The sequence below is a fragment of the Prunus avium genome, chromosome 7 (assembly GCF_965620075.1).
Source record: "Prunus avium chromosome 7, drPruAviu1.hap1.1, whole genome shotgun sequence".
NCBI classification, from domain to species: Eukaryota; Viridiplantae; Streptophyta; class Magnoliopsida; order Rosales; family Rosaceae; genus Prunus; species Prunus avium.
The window spans coordinates 35,159,026-35,180,602 of record NC_142290.1 but is presented as its reverse complement, the minus strand read 5'-3'; the positions used below and the strand labels follow the sequence as shown (position 1 = coordinate 35,180,602).

The 21,577-nt window shown below is 37.2% G+C and overlaps 4 protein-coding genes across 4 annotated transcripts; 2 read left to right on the top strand and 2 right to left on the bottom strand.

Moving 5' to 3' along the window:
• Positions 1–457: 457 nt before the first annotated feature.
• LOC110749197 (NagB/RpiA/CoA transferase-like superfamily protein) lies at positions 458–3,293 on the bottom strand. The gene is made up of 10 exons (XM_021949244.2): positions 3,134–3,293; positions 2,950–3,056; positions 2,711–2,766; positions 2,466–2,624; positions 2,267–2,366; positions 2,003–2,145; positions 1,697–1,802; positions 1,208–1,346; positions 852–1,120; positions 458–773 (listed from the first exon to the last, which is right to left on the bottom strand). Exons 2-10 carry the CDS (start codon positions 3,043–3,045, stop codon positions 693–695), a joined length of 1,149 nt encoding a protein of 382 aa, XP_021804936.1. The 5' UTR covers positions 3,046–3,056; positions 3,134–3,293; the 3' UTR covers positions 458–692.
• Positions 3,294–6,682: 3,389 nt separating this feature from the next.
• TBL16 (TRICHOME BIREFRINGENCE-LIKE 16) lies at positions 6,683–10,602 on the top strand. Its single transcript, XM_021949289.2, has 6 exons — positions 6,683–6,989; positions 7,435–7,586; positions 7,726–7,932; positions 8,301–8,588; positions 8,792–8,993; positions 9,302–10,602. Exons 2-6 carry the CDS (start codon positions 7,436–7,438, stop codon positions 10,128–10,130), a joined length of 1,677 nt encoding a protein of 558 aa, XP_021804981.1. The 5' UTR covers positions 6,683–6,989; position 7,435; the 3' UTR covers positions 10,131–10,602.
• A 653-nt stretch (positions 10,603–11,255) lies between these two features.
• LOC110749232 (inter-alpha-trypsin inhibitor heavy chain-like protein) lies at positions 11,256–17,062 on the top strand. Its single transcript, XM_021949295.2, has 13 exons — positions 11,256–11,959; positions 12,163–12,318; positions 12,446–12,658; positions 12,752–12,844; positions 13,040–13,156; positions 13,247–13,516; positions 13,787–13,943; positions 14,402–14,479; positions 14,933–15,033; positions 15,198–15,368; positions 15,844–15,918; positions 16,168–16,254; positions 16,476–17,062. The coding sequence occupies exons 1-13, from the start codon at positions 11,567–11,569 to the stop codon at positions 16,827–16,829; spliced, it is 2,265 nt and encodes a 754-aa protein (XP_021804987.1). The 5' UTR covers positions 11,256–11,566; the 3' UTR covers positions 16,830–17,062.
• Positions 17,055–20,583, bottom strand: LOC110749233 (organic solute transporter ostalpha protein (DUF300)). Its single transcript, XM_021949296.2, has 9 exons — positions 20,493–20,583; positions 19,920–20,142; positions 19,554–19,610; positions 19,129–19,237; positions 18,560–18,744; positions 18,396–18,484; positions 18,029–18,278; positions 17,595–17,822; positions 17,055–17,506 (listed from the first exon to the last, which is right to left on the bottom strand). Exons 2-9 carry the CDS (start codon positions 20,067–20,069, stop codon positions 17,321–17,323), a joined length of 1,254 nt encoding a protein of 417 aa, XP_021804988.1. The 5' UTR covers positions 20,070–20,142; positions 20,493–20,583; the 3' UTR covers positions 17,055–17,320.
• Positions 20,584–21,577: the final 994 nt, after the last annotated feature.

Below are 21,577 nucleotides of genomic sequence, written 5' to 3'. Positions count from 1 at the left end.
GGGGGAGATTGGCTACTCTCACCACCAGCGTCAGGGTAGACTCACAATCTCTAGCCTGAAAGACTTATACGTGGCACCCAGTTACATGCATTACAGGAACCTTACCAACTAAACACTGGTGGGGTGGGGCCACACAGAATGGTGGGGCTCTAATTATTATACTTTTCCTATTCTTAATATTGGAAGAATTCACAAGCTCGAATCACATTTTCTCACCGAGAATGATTTTTTTTTTTTTTAAATAAAAAAGCGGAGGAATGCAAAATTTGTTACAATTTTAGTCAACAAATGCAACGAAAATGTAATCACTTCGGCCATTAATCTGTTACGCTTCATCCCCAAAAAACTTGTTATTGACTCTACAAACATCCCAGGCCATAAGCCCGTACATATTGTTTAGGGTACATACACACAACATTCACATTCATGGATAAAGGTCCGAAAAAAACCGCATAAATTTGCCTTTAAATCTTCAACAGCTACTTTTCTAATTTATTATTAACTTTGTACTTATTACATCGACCAATAATACCATAAAATGGCCGGCTTACATTTTGGGAAAAAAGTCATTACTTGGGGTAAAAGACTGATTCTCCCAATTATTTGACATATATAGCGCAAAGCTCTCTTCATATTAAGTTACACAGCAATAAACCAGTGGTGTATGTTTCATCCAATCCCAGAAGCATCTGCTATGCACCGGACTGCAAGGCTGCCTTCTGAACAAAACCCTTTATGTCGAAAGCATCGGTGCCCTTTTTTGTTATGACACCCTGCTTAACAAAAGGTCATAAGATTCAAACACAACAGGTTCTAATTGATCATTCCTCATAGAGAGTGAGAGTGGATACCTTCTCTGTTATGATGCCGGCAATCAGATTAGCAGGGGTAACATCAAACGCTGGGTTCCAGACGGAGATTCCAGATGCAGCAACTTGTTCCCCGAGTCCCCCCTGTGAGTGCAACAATTCCTTTGGAGATCTTTCCTCTATTATTATCTCTTGTCCAGAAGAAAGAGATAAGTCGACGGAAGTGAGTGGTGCAGCGACAAAAAATGGAATGTTATGGTACTTTGCGCTTACGGCAAGACTGTAGGTCCCAATCTTGTTCGCAGTGTCACCTGAAGTGAGTGAAGAGGAAATCAGCTACACAAAACCTTTGTAAATAAGAACGCTAAAGCAATGAGTTGTTGATTCATTTCAAATACCATTTGCTGCAACACGATCTGCTCCAACAATTACAGCATTCACACGTCCATCTTTCATTAATGCAGCTGCAGCCGAATCTGCTACAAGAGTGGCAGGTATGTTATCATGCACCAACTCAAATGCTGTAAGTCTGGATCCCTGCATTTAGTTGAGAATCATAATAATATATATCAATTTTTCTCAAAAAGTTTAATAATATTCAGTAGAGCAGTTTGAATGCTTAAACTAAGTGAGAGGATAAATACAACCATTTCAATGACCTAACAATTACACCAAACACAATACAAATAACACCAAGGCAGGCTTCCCATCAAGATGCAATAGTAAGTCCCAAGGATACTTTCACCTGACCTCAAACAACAGCATGCAACTCCTCTCAAGATCACTTCGTTTAACTAATTTCCTCATTTTATATATATGAATACCATGGAGAATTCTTTAGTGGATGCTAACAGAAAACTATGAACAACTAAAGAGTAGATGCTCACTTGGTTGAATGGGCGTGTCTCTGTACAATAGGCCCTTTCTAACACTCCTTCAGTATGAAGTGAACGTATAACACCAAGGGCAGTACCATAACCAGCTGTTGCAAGACTGGAAATACAAAACATAACACAGCCAGAAAAGACCTATAAGCAAAATTCAGTAAATATACATAAAACCTGCACAATGTATTGTAGGGATTTCATGACCAACCTTTATTTGTGGAGCACATGCTCAACCTACACAAAACCCATACGGGCAACCACAAAATGCAAAAACCAAATCATAAAGGATGCGTCCCAAGAAAATACCTGCCAGTGTTGCAATGGGTCAACATAGAAATGCTCTTAGAGTTTTCCAGTAGGTGCTGAATGAAACTTGCTCCATAAGTCCCAATAGCCTTGTTTGAAGCAACATCGTCCTCGAGCATAATTTCAGAAGCTTCTATAAAAGCCTATAAAATAAACAAACAAAGCAAGTATAATGGAATATTAGCAACAGAAATGAAGCATGTACCAGCAAGTACAATGTCACTAACCTAAAACAATAGAATTATAGAAGTAATTAGTTAATACCTCAAACACATTCTTCGCATCCGAAGTTGCAGCAGCTACCGTGGATGCAATTTGTTTTAGTTTAGCTGCAGCATCTGAAAGATTGACAGCAGTTGGTCGGCTGAGGAACCATCAAAGAAAAAACAACACAATCAGAATGCCATCTTCTAAACTATACAATTTAAACACCTGAATATTATTATATATAACATGTTCAAACCTGGAGACCAGATATTCCAATTTCATTACAATGAAAGAAAACGCTTCATCGGGTGTTCCATTGAAATCCTCCAAGTTAAACACTTCTACAGCCAAAGACAGAGCTGCGGCAATGGCAATGGCAGGCGCACCGCGCACCACCATATCTTTGATCGCATGCCTGAAACACAACAAACCCAATTCGTGAATTTGACAAATTAACAGTTAAAAAGCAAATGGGAAAGAGCGAGCTTTTTTGGTCCTTACCATCCATCTGTGGAGTCTCGGATATCCAAGTATGTAGTTTGCAGAGGTAGCTTCCTCTGTTCAAAACCCACAAACCTAACAGTTAATTGGAAGCTAATTCTATACTTACAGAGCTAAATTACCCAAAAACAAGAAATAAAAACGAAATTAATTGGATTATTATTATTATTATTATATATATATATATATATATATATAGAGAGAGAGAGAGAGAGAGAGAGAGAGAGAGAGAGAGAGACCTGATCGAGTAGCTGAAGCGAGCCACGCTTGTAGCAGATAGACTGGAGAGAGTTGGCCGCTTCGGCGCCGTCTGTGAACTCCGAGTTAGGGGCCATTCCAGCAGAGCCTAGTACGACGACGTTCCGACAATGGAGAGTTAGGGATTAAAGTGGGAGAAGAAAGAGGAGGCGAACCGAAGTTTACCTGAAGGTGATGTAAAGAGGGCAGCTTTTGTGTCTTCTGCTGCTTCAGTCAGCTGAACTCCTCTCTTTCTTCTTCCTCTTCTCCTTTGTTTGTCGTGGAGAGTGACGCGAGCAGTGAGGCGTGGAGTGAACCGTTCCTAAAGGGACCGTGTCGTAAAAGCGCACAAACCTGACAGCAGAGGCCCAATTCTTTGTGAAAGCACAAGACCATAAAATGTTAGGGCCCATTTGATATATGATTCAGAAAACCGTACCGTTTTGCATGTGATACCTAAACTTTATTCAAAATTTGAGTTTAAACGATTAGAAAAGTTTTTATTTTCCTTAAAAATGTAATATTTTAAATTATTCTAATATGCAAACATTGGGTTCAAGGGGTGTACAAGATTCAATTCAATCTGATCAAACCGATCGATCTATTCCAATCCAATTTTAATCAATTTCGATGATTTGGCGGATTGAATTGGATTCTTAATTTCCAAAACCGACATGATTGGATCGGATGACATATTTGCTTGTGAGGATCCAATCAAATCCAAGCTAATTAGTTTCATACTTATTTTGCTCATTAAATAATTTTCATTAAGAAAGTTATAAACATTTTAAGTAATTTGATGGAGTTATGTTTAATATATTATAAAATCAAAATAATTTTATGTAGCATTTCATTATTTCTATTAGAATGTGATGTTTCATATTTTTTATTATTGTTATTTATTATGAAAACCGATCATCCAATCCGATCCGATCCGATCCAATGACGATAAAGCTTCAATGTGATCGGATTGGATTGGAAAAGTCATAATCCAATTTATATTGGATCATATGCAGATTGAAGAAATTATTTGGTTTCAAACCATTACAAAAGGGTAGCCACACTACCTTAAACGACTTATCTAACTCATATTTGTGATCAATGAAATTATTATAACTAGCTATTTTTATATTCTGCTTGTACACCAACGCTAGATAAAAGATTGGTTAACCTTGAAATTTAATTTATTTCCATAAAGTGAAACCCAAAAATAAAAAACTTTAACTTCAAAAAGTTATATATTGTAAAGATTGACTAGTTTTATTTTCTCTTTCTTGGTTAGTCACATTTGGCTAACCTCACAAAATTACATTTCGGCTCGTGAATGACTAGTTAGCCCTCATCAGTGGCGGATCTATGAATTTTTCAGGGAAGGGGCAATGTTAAAAGGCTAAAACATCATAAAAAATAATAATAATAACCAAATAACCTTACAATTTAAACAATACTAATATTATTCATAATTAAAATAAATAAGAGTTTTACGTCTAAGCCAAATCGACTATAGTCTATTTTCTATATAAATTAAATGCACAAAATTCATGTTACACAATTATTTACCAAAATTAATATCAAATATGAACAAAATGCATGTCAATTACACAATTAGTCTATCAAAATTCATATGAAATCATCCATTAATCTAACCAAAATCAATACCAATTAATCTAACCCAAAGTACATGTGATTTGGAGGTTACAAGATAAAAGTAGATGTGATTATGAGTTTGGGGTATTTTTCGGTGAATTTTTTGGAGCACATATGAATTTTTAATGAATTTCTAAATTTGGTCTAATTAAAATTTGACACATGGCGCCCTGATAGTGGACCACATTAAAAAGGAATACAAGTTGAGAAGCACAGGATTCTAACTACAAACAAGAGTCATCTTCTTCTTCGACTGGTTGTGTCTGCAACTTAAGTGAAAAATTTTCAAAATATTCTAAAATCTTCTAAAATCTATAACTTTGGTTGTGGAGGTCCAATTGACGAACCGTTTTCTCCTACGTGATCGTGAGATCGAGCTCAACAATCTAAGGTAAATATTCAGGGTCTCACACAGCAGCAATAAAACAGCCTCTTTGAGGCTTTTAATCGAACACTTGGTGGGCACAAACAAAGGGGCAAATTCCTGCATCTCCAACGCATTTTCCGGCGAGAGGAGGTGCACCTGCACCTCCTTGCCCCTCTGTGGGGGCTGCCACTGGCCCTCATGTGATGCTTTCAAAATATATACGTTTGGCAGATGGTTCTTTTGAAATGAGTTTTTCAATGAAATTCTAATCGCAAAAAGTTAGTTTCAATTTTTTTTTTTTCGAAATCTTGGATTCAAAATTCTTTACGCATGGGACTTCAAATTCTAAATTTTGAATCTCATATTCTCTTGAGCTCAAACTCAATATTTTATTAGGATACTTAGGACTCCAAACTCGACATCCTAACATGGAGGACTTGAGACCTCAACCAAAATCCACACTTCCAAACATCAACCCTTTATCCAAATTCTAACTCACATACTAATGCCGATAATATTTTCATTATTTTGAAAACAGTTTCATAATTAGCACTAAATGTGTTTTCAAATATTAGAATTTCAAAGATTACAATCCATAAATCTTTTTATTTGATTGTGGAAGGGACCTATCATTCTAGTAAGATGAATATAAAAGGGAGATTCACTATTATACCCAATATAGAGGCCCAAATTATAAAAATACCCTATATGAAATGGACTTTAGAAACACATCAAAAACCCATTTATAACATAACAAATAGGCTTTTAACTTCTTATAAATTACAAAACTGCCATCAATTTCTTAAAACAAGTCCAACCCCAAACCTCATAAAAAACACCCAAAATACTCAATAGGGTATCAAAGTAATTCAATAATCAAACTTAAATTCAATAGGGCCAGCTATCATTTTTGGGGGTTTTTTTGGTTTGTTTATAGAAATTCAATGGTATAGGGTTTATCTATATTATTAGTGCTAAAAATGGGTATATGACTAAATATCTCAATATAAAATGAATACTACTTGCCTCTTTACTCGTAAGAATATACTTTTTTTTTCTTGTGAATCACAGTTTGACATATATGCAAAAATAATTCATCAAAAACACAAAAAGAAAATAATCAGTTAACCATGGTTTTTTTTCCCTCGCATATACATTAGTTTTATGTCAATAACAATATGACATGTGTGGATAAGTTTTTGTTTTTTTTATTTTTTTATGAATTATTTTTGTATATGTGTTAAACTATAATTGGCACGAAGGAGAAGTATTTTTTACAGGTAAAAAGACGAGTAGTATTTTTGACAAATAAAAAAAGAGGAGGCAAGTAGCATCCTTAATCATGATGCTTCTCTCTAACCTCTCGGCAAAAACTCTGTCCATTTCGCATAACATTTGGAGTTATGACCATTTGTTTTTATATTAAAAAAAAACATACAAAATTTATAAAGAGAAGAGAACATAAAGAAAAAGACGAATATATATAGAGTCAAGTCATTTGACGCGTTAACCAAGAAAGTTGACATGAAAACAAATTTTCATCGTGACACGCACTCATTTTTCATGTGCCAATCACACTAATTTATGGTAATTAATTAGTTGATTTTTCCTAAAATGATTAATAAAATAAAACAATATTATGTTTTTGTCAAAATTTTGAAATTCATTAATTTTCCGTGATACTCGTCAGTCGTCGTCAATGTTTGAATCTCCGTACGCTTGCTGTCTACAACTGTGTGTGTGTACGCCTAAACGTCTTCAAGGCGTTGTGATGTGCGTCCAAACCCATTATTTATTTATTTATTTATTTTGCTGATTATATTTTTTTCATAATTTTTAAATTCCAGTTCTCTCGCTGTCTTCATTACACCTTGTTATGCCAAACAAATTTCTCCACGGCTCCATTTCTTTATAAAATTTCATCAACCTCCCAATTTGGTCAGATATTCTATGCTATTTCTGCAACTATTTGTTGCTGTTTTGATTTCTCGGGAGATTGCTGACGTTTTTGGGCTGTTTTCCTCTCAGGTATTCTTCTTCTCAGATTCAGCTAAAATCTAATCTCCAATTTATTCCATTTCAGATCCATTTTATTTTCTTCTATTTTGCTTTTAGCTCGTGCCATATTGGTTTTCTGTATTGGGAAATATGTACTTGATCTGCTTTTGCATGTTACTGAGAAAATGAAAGGTAGGTTTTAAATGGAGTTCGGAGAATGCTATTTTTTCAGCTTATAATCCGAAATTTTGTTGGAAGTTTGAACAACCCATGATTGCTTAACCTTTGTGTGCTAGGATTTTGCATCCACAATGGAATTGTTTCTCTCATTTGGGTTTTTGTTTCTGCAATCAATTTGTTTGAAGTGGGGCAACTTGTTAAATTACTATATATGAATTTCAATACCCAGAAATTATGTGTCATTGCTTAGGTTTAAGTTCTAACATTCTTATTTGATCTCTTATTGTGCATATAGAATGAAAGGAAGCTTTTATGGATTGAAGGGTAAACATCTCTCTCTTATTACCATTGTTCTCATGTGTATCACCATTCTTATATGGGGATGGGAGAAGACCCCACTTCTTACTAACTTGGTACCGCCCCAAACCCTTTTAGAGTTGGATCCAGGTTTGTCTCCAATAGTACATTCCTTTTCCTTTAGACAAAATCTATTGACTTTCTGTCAATAGCTTACAATTGGGTTGCACTGAATAATAATTCGTAGATTTACTCACAGTTCGTATTTTCCTTTTCATGTATGGTGCAGAGACATATGATGATTCTGTAGATAACTCTGTAGAATTTGTACCATCAGAGCCAGAAATACATTTGGACAAAGGTGTAGCAACGTTTGCACAAAGGGACACTGTAAAAGAAGAATCACATTTCGCAGCTCAACTAGGTTCTGAGCAAAGCTCTCAAAAAAGCAATGAGATTAGTAGTGATCTAGTAACAACCCATGTTAAGGAGAGTGGTACGATATTGTTTCTTTTATTAATTTATATTTTGTTGTTGTTGTGTGTTCTTGGGGTTAGATACCATATGAAGAGTTTGTATTGGTCCGTGTTTTTGATTTATATGTTGCTGTTCTGATTGTATATCTCTACTTGTTGTGCTCATAAGAGCAGCATGAGTAGTGTTGCCAAATCATATTTTTTCTGTTGAAATTATCTTATTATGATGTTACTGACTTGTGTTTCTCTACAATTTAACATGTTCAAATTTCCACGTTCATGGTTCCTTAAATCTGTTTTGCTTTTAACATTACATCCAAAGTCATCTATATGCTTTAAACATCATGAAATGATATGGATTTAAATTTTGTATATTATCATGGTGCAGGGATTTTCTTAAATGGAGCAAAAGATAAGCAAGTTCAGGAAGCAGAAAAAGATGGCAATGCAGAATGCTCTACCTGCTCAACAGAGGCCGATGGAAAGGACGTAAAAATAGTTGAAGAAAAAGGTTCAAATCAAGAAGAACAAACAGCAGTTGATACAAGACACAAAGAAAAAGCAGAGGAAAAGAATTCTGACCTACAGAACCAAAATGTGGACCTAGTGACACCAATAGGTTCTACATATACAAATACCTCAGTTGACAAATTGACAACTCCCATGCAAACTCCAGGTAACTCTTGAAGTTATGTTATAAATTAGGCTTTTGTTTTTGAAAAATGGTCTTGCAGTATTTTGTTTTTGAAAAATTGTCTTGCAGGGTATTTTGTTTCTAAACTTATGGAAAGATCGATCAAGAGAATCTATCTAGACCATTGTGTTTTTCTGTTTTGTGATTATATTACTGATTACTCATTCTTATTTATCTGACCACAGCACCAGTCTGTAATTATGCGAAAGGAAAATGGGTTGTAGACAATAAGAAGCCTTTGTATTCTGGGCATGGTTGCAAGCAATGGCTGTCAGGGATGTGGGCTTGCCGGTTGACACAGCGGACAGATTTTGCCTATGAAAAACTTTCATGGCAGCCAAAAGATTGTCAAATGGAAGAATTTGAAGGCTCTAAGTTCTTGAAAAGGTATTACAATGTTAAAATTTAAAATTAAAAGTCATACGGAAGGTTTCATTCTATAAATTTTTTATTTTTCCAAATTTTGGACTTGGTCTGATGTGGCTGTGGTATCCCATGTCCATAAATCCTATCTATAATAATTGGTATTTTTGCACTTTACCTTAGTTGCTAGGCCTTGCAGGGCTGTCCAAATAATGGTCACCTCATATGCTACCTTGCATCCCATTTTCTCTAGTCCTCGCAACTGTTTGAAATTTTTGGTATTTAACCTCTTTGGACGATTGACAATGTGAGTATTGTGTTGTTGCTTTCAGGATGCAAGACAAAACTCTAGCTTTTGTTGGAGATTCATTGGGCCGACAGCAGTTCCAGTCTTTAATGTGTATGATCACAGGTGGTAAGGAGAGACATGATGTCATGGATGTGGGGATGGAATATGGGATAGCCCAGGCACGTGGTGATGTCCGCCCTAGTGGTTGGGCATACCGGTTCCCAAGCACCAACACTACCATCCTCTATTACTGGTCATCGACCCTCTGCGATGTGGAGCCTATTAATGTTACAAACCCAGCCACTCATTATGCCATGCACCTTGATCGGCCACCAGCGTTCTTGCGCCATTATATTCACAAATTTGATGTCCTAGTCCTCAATACAGGGCACCACTGGAATCGTGGAAAGCTTAAGGCTAACCGCTGGGTAATGCATGTTGGGGGTGTGCCAAACACTGACAAGAAGATAGCAATGATTTGGAGGGCCAAGAATGTGACAGTCCACAGTGTTGTTAATTGGGTGAACTCACAGCTCCCAAAGTATCCAGGTCTCAAAGCATTCTACCGGACCCTCTCGCCCAGGCATTTTGTTGGTGGGGACTGGAACACAGGAGGAAGCTGTGACAACACCACTCCTATGTCAATAGGAAAGGAAGTATTGCAAGATGTGTCTAATGACTCAGACGCTGCAGGCGCAGTGCGGGGAACAAGGGTTAAGCTCTTGGACATAACAGCTCTATCCCAGGTTCGAGATGAGGGTCATATATCTCGGTTCAGCATTACAGCCAAATCAGGCGTGCAAGATTGTCTGCATTGGTGTTTACCTGGTGTTCCAGATACATGGAATGAAATTCTTTTTGCACAAATCTAGTCCAATGAATTAAGACGCTGATGTCAAATGCCTCGGAAGGGTTCTAAGAGTCAGGTAAAGCGCTAAAGGCCTCAATGCTGCTATCTGAATGCCATAATCTCTTATAAATGATGCGATCTCAAAGAAGGGGAGATGTCAGCAGTGGAGCTCTGCATAGATGTTAGGTGCCGAGTTTGATCAGGGGCAGAAAATGGCAACCAGATGGCTCACAGGCGATAACATACTGTGGACAAAATGAATCCCTACCTTCTCTTCAGTTTTGGTTATTTCGCTTCATCCTAACTCGGTGGTTGTCGGAGAAAGCACCACTACAGCTGAGAAGGGCATTCTCGAAGTGAGGTTCAAATATTCTGCATTTAGTGCCAAGACTGATCTAGTAATGGATATGATGTGGAGTTCTGTCTGATAATTTATTCCTGTACATTTTATATCTAATTACAAATAGTCTATAGATAGAGCTTCATTCCCCTTATATATATGGTATATAAGCATTATTTTCAGAAGAGAGGAACATATTTTTTTGCTCATGTATATCAACTTCAAATGCATTGGTTGACCTTTCATCGGAATTAATTACGTATGATGACTTTTTTAGAGTGCCGATGGCAAATTCTAGAAAGAGGTGGGAAAAAAAAAAGTGACTATTGATCAATGATTCCAATTTTGTTAAGTTCGTTTCAATGTGGTGTTGGCTCCGGCCTAGATTTTATTCCCTCTCATAAACTATCCATACTGGAAAAAATGAAAAAAGGAATAATTTGACTCTCAAGTCATGGCTCTCGTCTTGTCTGATCCTTTTCTTTTTTTATAAAAAAATTATTATTTAAGTAAGTTCCATTCGTGTCCACAAAATCTACTCCATGTAATATTTTTAGTGACACAAACAGATATACGACAGCAATGCCACGTGGACCTCATATCCAAGCGACAGCTCATACGGTGTCAATTCAACGTTCCACGAGAGTCCATTTTGTTAATCTCTCGTTTAGTAAAAAAAGGTCCATGTCCTAATCAATCGCACTCCCTAATTATCCACTTAATCATCCACGCAATCAACCATTAAAGTTAGATTACGCGCTTCGATTCGCCGACGTACTTTTCAATCGCTCCACCCACCCAATCTTCGCCACCCAGCACACTGAACACGCAACGCTGCGTCCTCCGCAAAGCACATGATCCCAATTTCCCGCAGGAACCCCACCTGTTGATCGTCCATTCGTCCGAAAGCCAGCTGGTCTCTCAAACTGGAGCCCATCTAAAAAGCAGCCTAAATATTCAAAAAAAGCAAAACCCCATTCCCAACGGTCACACGCATCTCTCTCTCACTGTCATCTCTCTCGCTCGCTAATTTGCAATTTCCGTTGAATATCAATCCGATATAACATTCTCGTCTCTCACAAACCCTAATCTCGGATCCCAATCCCTGATCGTCCGAAATGGCCGAGGAGTTCTCCAAAGCCGTGGATGACGGTCTCAAGCTCTCCAAACGACTATACTTTGGGAAGGATCAAGCGGTGTCGCCGCCCAAGCCGCCGCTGTCGATGGACAAAACGACATCGGGCGCCTTCCTACCGACGGCACCGATGGTTTACGCGGTCATTTTTGACCCGGCCATCGTCGACAACCCGGACATCCCCAGCTACCAGCCTCACGTGCACGGCAGGTGCGACCCCGCCGCGCTCATTCCTCTCCCGATGAACCGGGTCGAGCTTGAGGTCGATTGTTATATGGACACCGCCTTTATTCGGGTCACCGGGTCGTGGAGGGTCCATTGCGTCAAGGGTAACAAGAGCTGCGGTTGCCGCGTTGCCATTCCTATGGGTGAACAGGTACGTGAATCGAGAAAAGTTTGAATCTTTTAAGTGTTCGTCTGTGAATTCGATCTCTTTTGAGTCTCTGGTGTCAAACAAGCTGTTGGGCTTGTGAAGTTAGATACCGATGTTATTTTTCAGAAATGGAACTTTGAAGTTGATTGAATTTGTGTCTGTTGATTTTGATCCTCTTGTTAAGCAATATATATTTTGGCTAACAGGGTTCAATTCTAGGTGTTGAGGTCGACGTAAATGGTAAATCGTACCATACTCAACTAAGCCAATTGGAAGATGAAAAGGAGATAGAGAAGATGGCCCAAGCAGAGGGAGGCTTTCTCAAACTCAAACCTCATATATTTACATTAACAACACCTCAGGTAATTACTTATGAAGAACAGACATACTTTTTGTTTGTACACTTTGAGATTTTTATTATTAATCAGAATCCTTTATCTTTAATTTATTTATTTTTTCTCTAATATGCATTGTTCTTGTTTTTTCAAGGTCAATGGGGGAGCCAATCTCTCAATCACAATGAGTTGGTCTCAGAAAATACTGTATGCAAATGGCGATTTCTCTTTGAATATTCCATTCACTTTTCCTGAGTTTGTGGTTCCCGCGGGAAAGAAATACCTTAAAAAGGAAAAGATCCACTTAAACGTGAACTCTGGTATTGGAACTGAAGTTCTATCCAAGAGAATTAGTCATCCTTTGAAGGTTCAACTTTGATCATAACTCAGAGGGCTTACTTTCTTATTATTTTCATAAGCAAGGTGGCCAATATTTTAAAACTTTTTCTTCACTTTCCAGGAATTACGGGGAGGCCAAGCAGGAAAATTGGGTTTTGTATATGGGGCAGATGTTCTCACTTGGTCAAACACTGACTTTAGTTTCTCATATGCGGTAAGGCTCGTGAGCATTTTTTGTCTGTGTATTGATTATCATGAATATACTTACAAAAGAGGGTTTCGTGGAGTGCAAAAACACATGATATTTGATTGCAGAATAGATGCATGGCCTTATTCAAGAAATTTTCTAAGCTCCTGTGCGCAGATTCTACAAATTCTTTGTAAGTCTAACACATTTGTGCATTTCTAGGTCTCTTCAAGTCATATACATGGTGCTGTTCTCATGCAGTCACCGCCCATGCATGATGTTGATCAAAGAGAGATTTTCTCTGTCTATCTTCTACCAGGAAACCAGAAGAACAGAAAGGTTGGTATTGTATTAAATAGAACTTCTACAGTTCTTTCTTAGTATGTGTCTTACTCTTCTTCTTTTTATCCCTCTTAATTGGTCGTCCAGGTTTTCAGAAAGGATGTAGCTTTTGTTGTTGATATAAGCAGAAGTATGCAGGGAAAGCCTCTTGATGATACTAAGAGTGTACTATCTGCAGCCCTCTCTAAGCTTGATCCAGAAGATTCATTCTGCATTATAGCTTTTAATGGACAGACTTTTGTGTCATCTACATCAATGAAATCAGCTACCAAGGAGGCTGTTGAAAAGGCCATTGAGTGGATTGGCATAAATCTTATTGCTGGTGGTGATACAGATATTTTGCCTCCACTTAACCAGGTATTATCTCATGCTCCTTTGCCTCTTTGTGAATTCTGCAGTTGGAGTTCATCATTATGGTTTTGTTTCTGGTTCTTTCATGCATAAACACAAGCATGTGTTAAGGCACAGTATACCAGTCAAAAATGTAATTTCAATGAGTATCCGTTCTTCATCTTTTTGTATTCTTTGGTTCACCTTCTATATTTTTACCCCTATCATATATGTTCTGCATTAAAATGACATCATTATGGACGTATTCATTTTATTTTGTTTGTTCCTTTGTTTTAGGCAATAGAGATGCTATCCAATACTCGGGATTCAATTCCTATCATCTTCCTTGTTACCGATGGGGCTGTTGAAGATGAGAGACACATTTGTGATGTAATGAAAAAGCGCCTTACAGATGCAGGTTCTATAGCTCCACGCATTTGCACTTTTGGAATAGGTGAGGGTTTAGCTATTTTGTGCCACTAGAGATCAGGCTAGTGGCAGATTATTATATTCCTCAAAAACTGATTTGAATTGTGACATTATAAACTCTTTCGGACGATTAATAATCACTTGACAGAATTTTCAGGCTAGTGGCAGATTATTATATTCCTCAAAAACTGATTTGAATTGTGACATTATAAACTCTTTTGGACGATTAATAATCACTTGACAGAATTTTCAGGCTAGTGGCAGATTATTATGTTCCTCAAAAACTGATTTGAATTGTGACATTATAAACTCTTTCGGACGATTAATAATCACTTGACAGAATTTTCTTCTCTTCTAGTTTAGAGTCCCATCTTTTTTATCATCAAGCCCGCATTTTATTAAGTCCACTGGCATTTAAAGGAGATAATATCAACTCTATTGTATGCGCTACCTTCTGGCTAACTTTAATCTGAAATATTCCAGGTTCATTCTGCAACCATTATTTCCTGCGGATGCTTGCAATGATTGGCAGGGGTCATTATGATGCTGCGTATGATGTAGGTGAGTTCACTATTTTCTTTTGGGAAAGAATCATGTATCCCGAAGACTGTGTTTTGTACTTCAGGTTGTATGAAATTTTCGAAATTTTGTATAAAAAACATATGAATCATTGGACCTTAGAGCTTGTATGAATCTTGTTCTGTTTTGTCATCTTAAAAGCTGTTATAACCCCTACACTTGTAGAAACTCGACCTTCAAATCATACAAATTGTATGACTTACCTCCATCTGTTGTCATATATTTTTTTTTTTGGACGAAGTCTGTTGTCATATGTGGGCCCTGAACATATATCATGAATTTGACAAAACCATATATTACACAAAAAAAAAACAGCTGAATCCTTCCATTCACTGCATCAATCCTTCTATATGAAGATATACAAGAAATTTTATGCTAACTTCTTGTAGATGTTAAACTTAATTAAACCCTTAACTTTTTTTTTTCAATGTTCAGATTTTGTCGAGTCTCGGATGCAGAACTTATTTATCAGAGCTTCATCTCTGATTCTTACAAATATAACCCTTGAGACATTGGATGATCTTGACGAAGTTGAGGTATTCTCATTCTGATTTAAAATTTATGGACCTTTTGCATTTACAATGCTACGCAACCTTACACATTGAATTACTGGCTATTTCATTTGGACAACTTATCCAACTTGCATCAAATTAGCAATTTATCTTGACTTATCATGACATATTTGCAATTTATGCGGTAGGTGTTCCCTTCCCATATTCCAGACCTCTCATCTGAGAGTCCATTAACTGTATCTGGCAGATTCCGAGGAAGTTTTCCCAACACGCTTAAAGCTAAAGGCCTCTCACCTGATATGTCTAGTATTGTGATCGATTTGAAGTTACAAGATGCAAAGGACATACCTCTTGACAGGGTAAGGCTGCTACTAAGGCACTGATTTGTGAGCTTAACTCCAGTTTGACTTCTGCTCCTTAATCTTGTTAGAAAGAAAAAAATTCTGAGTAAATATGTATATGGGCTAGATGTATCTGTTTCTGATAATTTTGTTTTTGAGTTGGCTTTGCCAGCTCTGTATTTCCATGAACTGAATGATGGTGTTCCTTACCTTACCTCCTACTGGATTGTGCAGTTCTTTCCATGCTTACATGGTTCCAAATCATGTTCCACTTAGTCTTTGCCTAAGCTGTAGGTGCTTAGTCACACAAAATATCTGCCTCGTAACTTATGCATGATTACATTAATGACCCATTTTGGTATATGTTAGGGTTCTGTACGTTCTGATTCCAGTTAAAAAAACTTCCTCTTGTCATAGGAGTTCCACATGTAGCAATCTCTGTGGTTGTTCCTTATGTCCTGTTTCTTGACAACTTCCCCCTTTTCTGTAACAGGTATGTGCAAAAGGGCAGATTGAGTTGCTGACTGCTCAGGCATGGTTGGCAGATAACAAACAGCTTGAGGACAAGGTTTGTTGCTTGTTTTATTGTATTCTCCACCACCATGAAAAATAAAATGTCGAAAGGTTTCATAGAACTGGATCATCTACAATGATAAATAGCTTTGATTTATAAGTCTATCGGTTTTCCCAGCCTGGTGTGCTGACACAAAGTTGTTCATGTGTACGAATTAATTTTATAAATGATTATATTCCTGTCATCAATTTCTACTTCATAGTAATTATGAGTATCTCTGATTCTATATCCTTCTATTGGCAGGTAGCTAAATTGAGCATACAGTCCCATGTTGTGAGTGAGTATACGCGCATGATCATACTTGGCAAAGAACAATCTGGACCACAAGAGGTAACCATTTATTAAGAAGAACTAAAATACTGCTGTCACCAAGTCCATAACTTTATCAATTCATGTAAAATTAGTGTTACTTTCTTGATTTATTCTTCATTTTTGAACATTTTTCATTTCCAAGATGATTGCAAGTATAGGTGAAAGCCGGTAATTTCATATGATTGATAAAATGTAAAACCATTATTTTCTGACTGGTTCTTCAACGAACATCATAACAGGCACCAAAGAAAGGCCGCATCAAGATGAAAGATTCTGAAAGCCAGAGACCGATATTGCTACCAAGTCTGTCCATTGGCTTTGGCAACTTAGTGGCAACTTCCGAGAACGTTCCTCCAGGATCCGAAGAACCAAAACAGCCGGAAGCTGCTGAGATTTTTGCCAGGGCAGCATCAAATTGCTGTGGCTCTATGTGCACTCACTGCTGTTGCATGGGCTGCATCCAGTGTTTCTCCAGGATAAGTCCTCAATGTGCAAATATATTTGCCCAGCTCTGCACTGGTCTAGCATGTGCCGGCTGCCTCAACTGCTGCTGCTCCTTTTGCTGCCGTGGATGCGGAGATGGTGGATCATAAATCTTGGCCATACAAACTCTCCTCTCTTGTAGAATAGTGTATAGGATTTTGCTCTTTCTCTTGGACTGGCGTCAAATACGCACGGCTAGACAGCTAGTTCTATACTCCGTCTTATGATTAGACAAACAATTCATACTGTTATAATGTTACTGTTTGGGCTTTTATGACAGTCTGGGTGAACCCTGTACATTTCACCAGGAATGATATATATGGTTAAAATTAATTATATGTTAGCTTCTTTTTGAAAAAAAATAATTTATTTTCTATATTTGAAGAAGATTGTAGGCTTGAACTATTCTAAGCGGGGGGGCTACCCTTAACTTATTCTCCCTTATGGTCTGATTGCATAAAGATTGTCATAGATTGTCACTCTCCAGGCAAAACATTCCAGTCTGCAATTGGTTTCTCTTACTTAAATCATTATTTGCAACACAAGATTAATGTAAGTGTACATTTTCCTTCAATTCAAGCAGAAAGAGTACTGTGTTTTCTTAAGGATCCATATGAGTTTCTCTGGTAAGATTCATTTCAACTTGTTCATCAACTTCTTGGTCTCCTGATTCTGAGCCCTCTGTTCTTTGGTGGAATGTCTCATGGATCTTTGTCACACCCTTTTCCACACCCTTTTCCACAGGCCCTATTGCTTGATTTATGGTCAAGACAACATCCTTGACCACCTGTTTAAAATGTGAAAATTGAATATAAATCAAATAATCTACGAAATATGTATTATATCCGATCCTCGTTGATACGGAAAGAACTTACACTCTGACCACCGTCAACAACAATGTCCTGAACGCTCTCGGTGACACTTGTTCCGGGAGCTTTGACCTGAGTTTCTTTTCTTTCGAACACAGCCGGGGTGTCACTTTCCTCCAACTTCAGTTTAGTCTTGGTTGTTTCTGTGGTGACCTTCCCATACTCATAAGCCGAAATGTAATGGTATGGTGCTGTTGAAAACACAAAAATATGTGCAACAGCTGCAATTGCCATCTGCCAAGCCACATGACATAAACCTACATTATCGTGGCTATAGGAGTAAACAGAATTATAATGAAGCTTTGTGGCCATCAAAGCTCAACACTTCAACCGAAACATTTAGAGAAGATTCTTTTCCTAGTTCAAGCAATGTTTTAATATTTAACAGAACAAAGTTGTCCTGCAGAAACAGAGTTACCACAGCAAAAGAAGCGACATACTTCGATACATATCAAGAAATCCTGCAAGCCTGTTTGTAGTCTCTCCTCCTTGGGAAGAACACCAAACGCGCACAATAGCGCGATGCCCACACCTTGCCACCAAGTGGCAAAAACAATAGCCTTAAAGCTGATGAACTTTGCAAGTGGTCTTATTGGTTGAAGCCTTTCATGAGTTACATTATAGAACTGCACAAGGCAATACAATGCCCACATCTGGCTGAAGTTCAATACTACAGCCATGTATGGATAACTGCAAGAGAAGAAAGGCGATAGTACTAAGCATCCATGAAGAATATCGGAGAAATATAATTCAATGACATTAGCAGTGTGTTATAATTAATTACTCATATTTACATGAATTACATACCCATAATACCACTTGAATTTCCCATCTCCATAAACGCCAAAGATCTCCAACACCAATGCTAAGAATGCACAAACTGTCTTCAGAATCATCTGGACTATCCGGCAGATATTAGAGCCAAAAAAAATTATAGTGGATTTACAGAAGGGAAAAACATAGTGACTTACATATTGTACAAGACCAAATTTTTCTATATTGAGCAAATGTTTCCCAAGAATACATGGTCGTAAGAAGAAATTACGAAGAGACCAATGTGGTTCGGTGCGATTCTCATCTGTTCCTTCTATCAATGGTTTGTTGAGCAGTTTTCCCGATTGATTTTCAAGTAGCTCTACAACTCTTCTTTCACCTCCTACATAATAGCCATTCAAGAATAATTAAACAAGTTATAACATCACTAATTATAGTAATGATTAAGAAACACACTTCATAGAGAATATTTTAAGGTTATGGGATCGGCAAAGGGAGCACCATTGTGTAACCTACATCAGTTGCCTTGCTTGTCTTCCTACTGAGATAAATGCTTGATCTCAACTGTACAGGAAATTTCTAGCAGTTTGTGAATATTCCAAGTTTCAAGATATTGAGCCCTCTAGAAAACATGGTCATGTTTGATTAATAGGACCCCAAAGATTATATTTGTAGGTACAACTAAGACAGTAAAACTGGCATGGTTGCATCAAAGCAGATATAAATAATAACATTTCTGAAATCAATGCAGAAACAAATGACTTACCCAGACAAGCAACCAAGTAGCTTCCAAAAGAATACAGGGCAAATGCTTCATAACAATTTCTTAGAATGTCACATGCAAGAGAAAATTTTGGATTCCACAAGGATAAAATCTGGAGAAGTCAAAACCAGAAAATCAATGCCAATACTGCATGACCAGAGTAATTAAAAACGAAATGACAGAAAATGAATCTGCTAATGAAGGTTACAGATTTAGTCAACAGAAGAAACCTATAATATCATGTTTCCTTCTCTTAGAATAAATTCATGCTCTAAAACGTTTGACATGCATAAGAAAGCTTCACTATTAATTTCTGTTTTTTCTTGTGAACAGAGAAATCTAAATTCAAAGGTCGACGAAAGAAGAATGCAATCTAGTCGCATAGACATGGATATCCTTTTTAGAGAGAGAGAGGGAACCATACTTACTGACTCAGTAGCATAGACGGGTACCATGAAAACTACAGCAACCACCCATTTTTGTTCCTGGAAAAGAGATTAATTAGGGAATTGAATGCAGTCTAGCCCAAATTACAAACAAACAAGCATGTTCCTATTTCTTCAAATTGCAAACGAAAAGATCACGAAGCATCATTTAAGAAAAATCTAACACAACAAACAAACATCATAAAGTGTCACATAGCTCAAGATAGCTTCATAATGAACACAATTCAGCAAAGTACATAACATAAACTGCATTGATTCCTACAGTTATTTCAGAGTAAAACGGATTTTATGCATCGACAAAAAAGGAGACCAAAGAGTTATGGTGAATTATATGGGAGAAGAACTAACAGTGGGTTCGGTGTATAATCTGAGATGTTGAAAGATGAGAAAAATGGAGAGGAACAGCGCCACAGCTGCAAAGCAGGCTCCAATGATAACAGCTGGTTGGTAGAGATCTCTGTATATGCTTTCATGGGCTGAGGCATAATGTGATGCCATTACTCAAACATGTCCCACTTCCCAGAGAAAACTTTAATTATCAAGTTTAGCTCAATGTGAATATCAACTAAACCTGAACAAAACAGTAAATGATAATCAAAGCCCATGATTAGAGAGGCTTAAACAATGGTTTCAAATAATCATAAAGCCATTAGGGTTAGGGTACCCAGAAAAGGTGACTTTAGATAAAAACAAGTGACACAAAAAAACTTCACTGCATTAAATCCAAGCACCAACCCAACTCAGAAAAGGAAATGGAAAGGAACAAAACCATGTTGACGACAGCAATGAATTCGTTCACTTTTGCCTACCTGTGCAAAAACACAGTGATATCCATTGTCCAGAACACAACCATATCAATTTTTCAGAAGAAAATGTGAAATGCCATGCAAATGGGCGCCAGAAGAAATAAACCAAACCAACCTCTTATAAAACGAGAGAATTTTCACCCATGTGAACAGAGTTTGCCATTGCTGATGCAGAAAATCTATCCCCTCAAAATCCCTACTGATAAGTTCAAAGAGAAGAACGGCAGTTACCATCCATTAAGCATTGTATATTATAACTTGTGTTGTCAGCTCGACACGTGTCCTAGTATTGCAACATTTTTCGTCAAACCAACGACACGTACTACAACCTTAACTGTTGGCGTAACAAAGAGAAGAGAACAACCCAGGTGGAGAGGAAACCAAACCAAATTGCTTTTGGGGCCTTCTAAATTACCAACACCATATTTGATTGTCGCATATATTGTTACAAACTTTTTTTGGGCTGATCATATGTTATAAATGTAAAGCTTTGATGTATGTGTTTGTTGTTGTAATATGACACATATTCCATTTTAGGGAAGTCTTGGACTGCTTGCAGAGGGTTTCTAAATATAGTATGGACAACCCTTCCGCTCTGCAAGACTTCACCTGGTGGTGGATGCAACTGGACTCTATAAATATAAGATTAACGCACTTGATTCAAAGCCATTGCATCGCATGGCCTATTTTAAACATATCGAACCCTTATATAAATCAGTTTTGCAAGATTGTTAGAGAAATATATAATGTCGTTGGTTTCATATTATAAAATTTCATGTCGATTCAATTATGAATGCATCTAAATTGGCAATGCGATTATATAATGTTTTGAGTCTCTCCACTTTCAACGAATCAGTTGAATTGGATGTTGTAATTTTATTAAGATCACATTAATCGCAATGCAATGGCTGTTCAAATGGTGAATTTGGGAGTCATAGTTCACTGAAAATAGTGCTGATCATGATTAATATTATTTACTGAAAGCTCATATAGAGAAGAGATGAGTGAACTCCTTCCAATGGGAGTGGGAGAAAGAGATGGCAAAGGAGCTAGAGACAGTTTGCATGGAGAGGCTACTAGACAAATTAAAGTTGCTTCACTTTTTTTATTTTTTTATTATTACTTTGTGTAATACTAGAGATAGTTAACGAGCAATGGGAAATACCCTTTGAGACACGTGTTGGTCAGATACAGTCCGAT

Bases quoted from the DNA above. Each gene is read 5' to 3' on its own strand.
- LOC110749197 (XM_021949244.2), bottom strand. From the start codon at position 3,045: ATGGCCCCTAACTCGGAGTTCACAGACGGCGCCGAAGCGGCCAACTCT. The intron at 2,367-2,465 runs GTTTGAACATGT...ATGGTTCCTCAG, and splicing joins TTGGAATATCTGGTCTCCAG to CCGACCAACTGCTGTCAATC. The intron at 1,121-1,207 runs GTATTTGAAATG...CACTCACTTCAG, and splicing joins AGATCGTGTTGCAGCAAATG to GTGACACTGCGAACAAGATT.
- TBL16 (XM_021949289.2), top strand. From the start codon at position 7,436: ATGAAAGGAAGCTTTTATGGATTGAAGGGTAAACATCTCTCTCTTATT. The intron at 7,933-8,300 runs GTACGATATTGT...ATCATGGTGCAG, and splicing joins AACCCATGTTAAGGAGAGTG to GGATTTTCTTAAATGGAGCA. The intron at 8,994-9,301 runs GTATTACAATGT...TGTTGCTTTCAG, and splicing joins GGCTCTAAGTTCTTGAAAAG to GATGCAAGACAAAACTCTAG.
- LOC110749232 (XM_021949295.2), top strand. From the start codon at position 11,567: ATGGCCGAGGAGTTCTCCAAAGCCGTGGATGACGGTCTCAAGCTCTCC. The intron at 11,960-12,162 runs GTACGTGAATCG...TTTGGCTAACAG, and splicing joins CCATTCCTATGGGTGAACAG to GGTTCAATTCTAGGTGTTGA. The intron at 12,659-12,751 runs GTTCAACTTTGA...TTCACTTTCCAG, and splicing joins GAATTAGTCATCCTTTGAAG to GAATTACGGGGAGGCCAAGC.
- LOC110749233 (XM_021949296.2), bottom strand. From the start codon at position 20,069: ATGGCATCACATTATGCCTCAGCCCATGAAAGCATATACAGAGATCTC. The intron at 18,485-18,559 runs GTAAGTCACTAT...CGGATAGTCCAG, and splicing joins AATTTGGTCTTGTACAATAT to ATGATTCTGAAGACAGTTTG. The intron at 17,823-18,028 runs GTATGTCGCTTC...GTGGCTTGGCAG, and splicing joins ATTTCTTGATATGTATCGAA to ATGGCAATTGCAGCTGTTGC.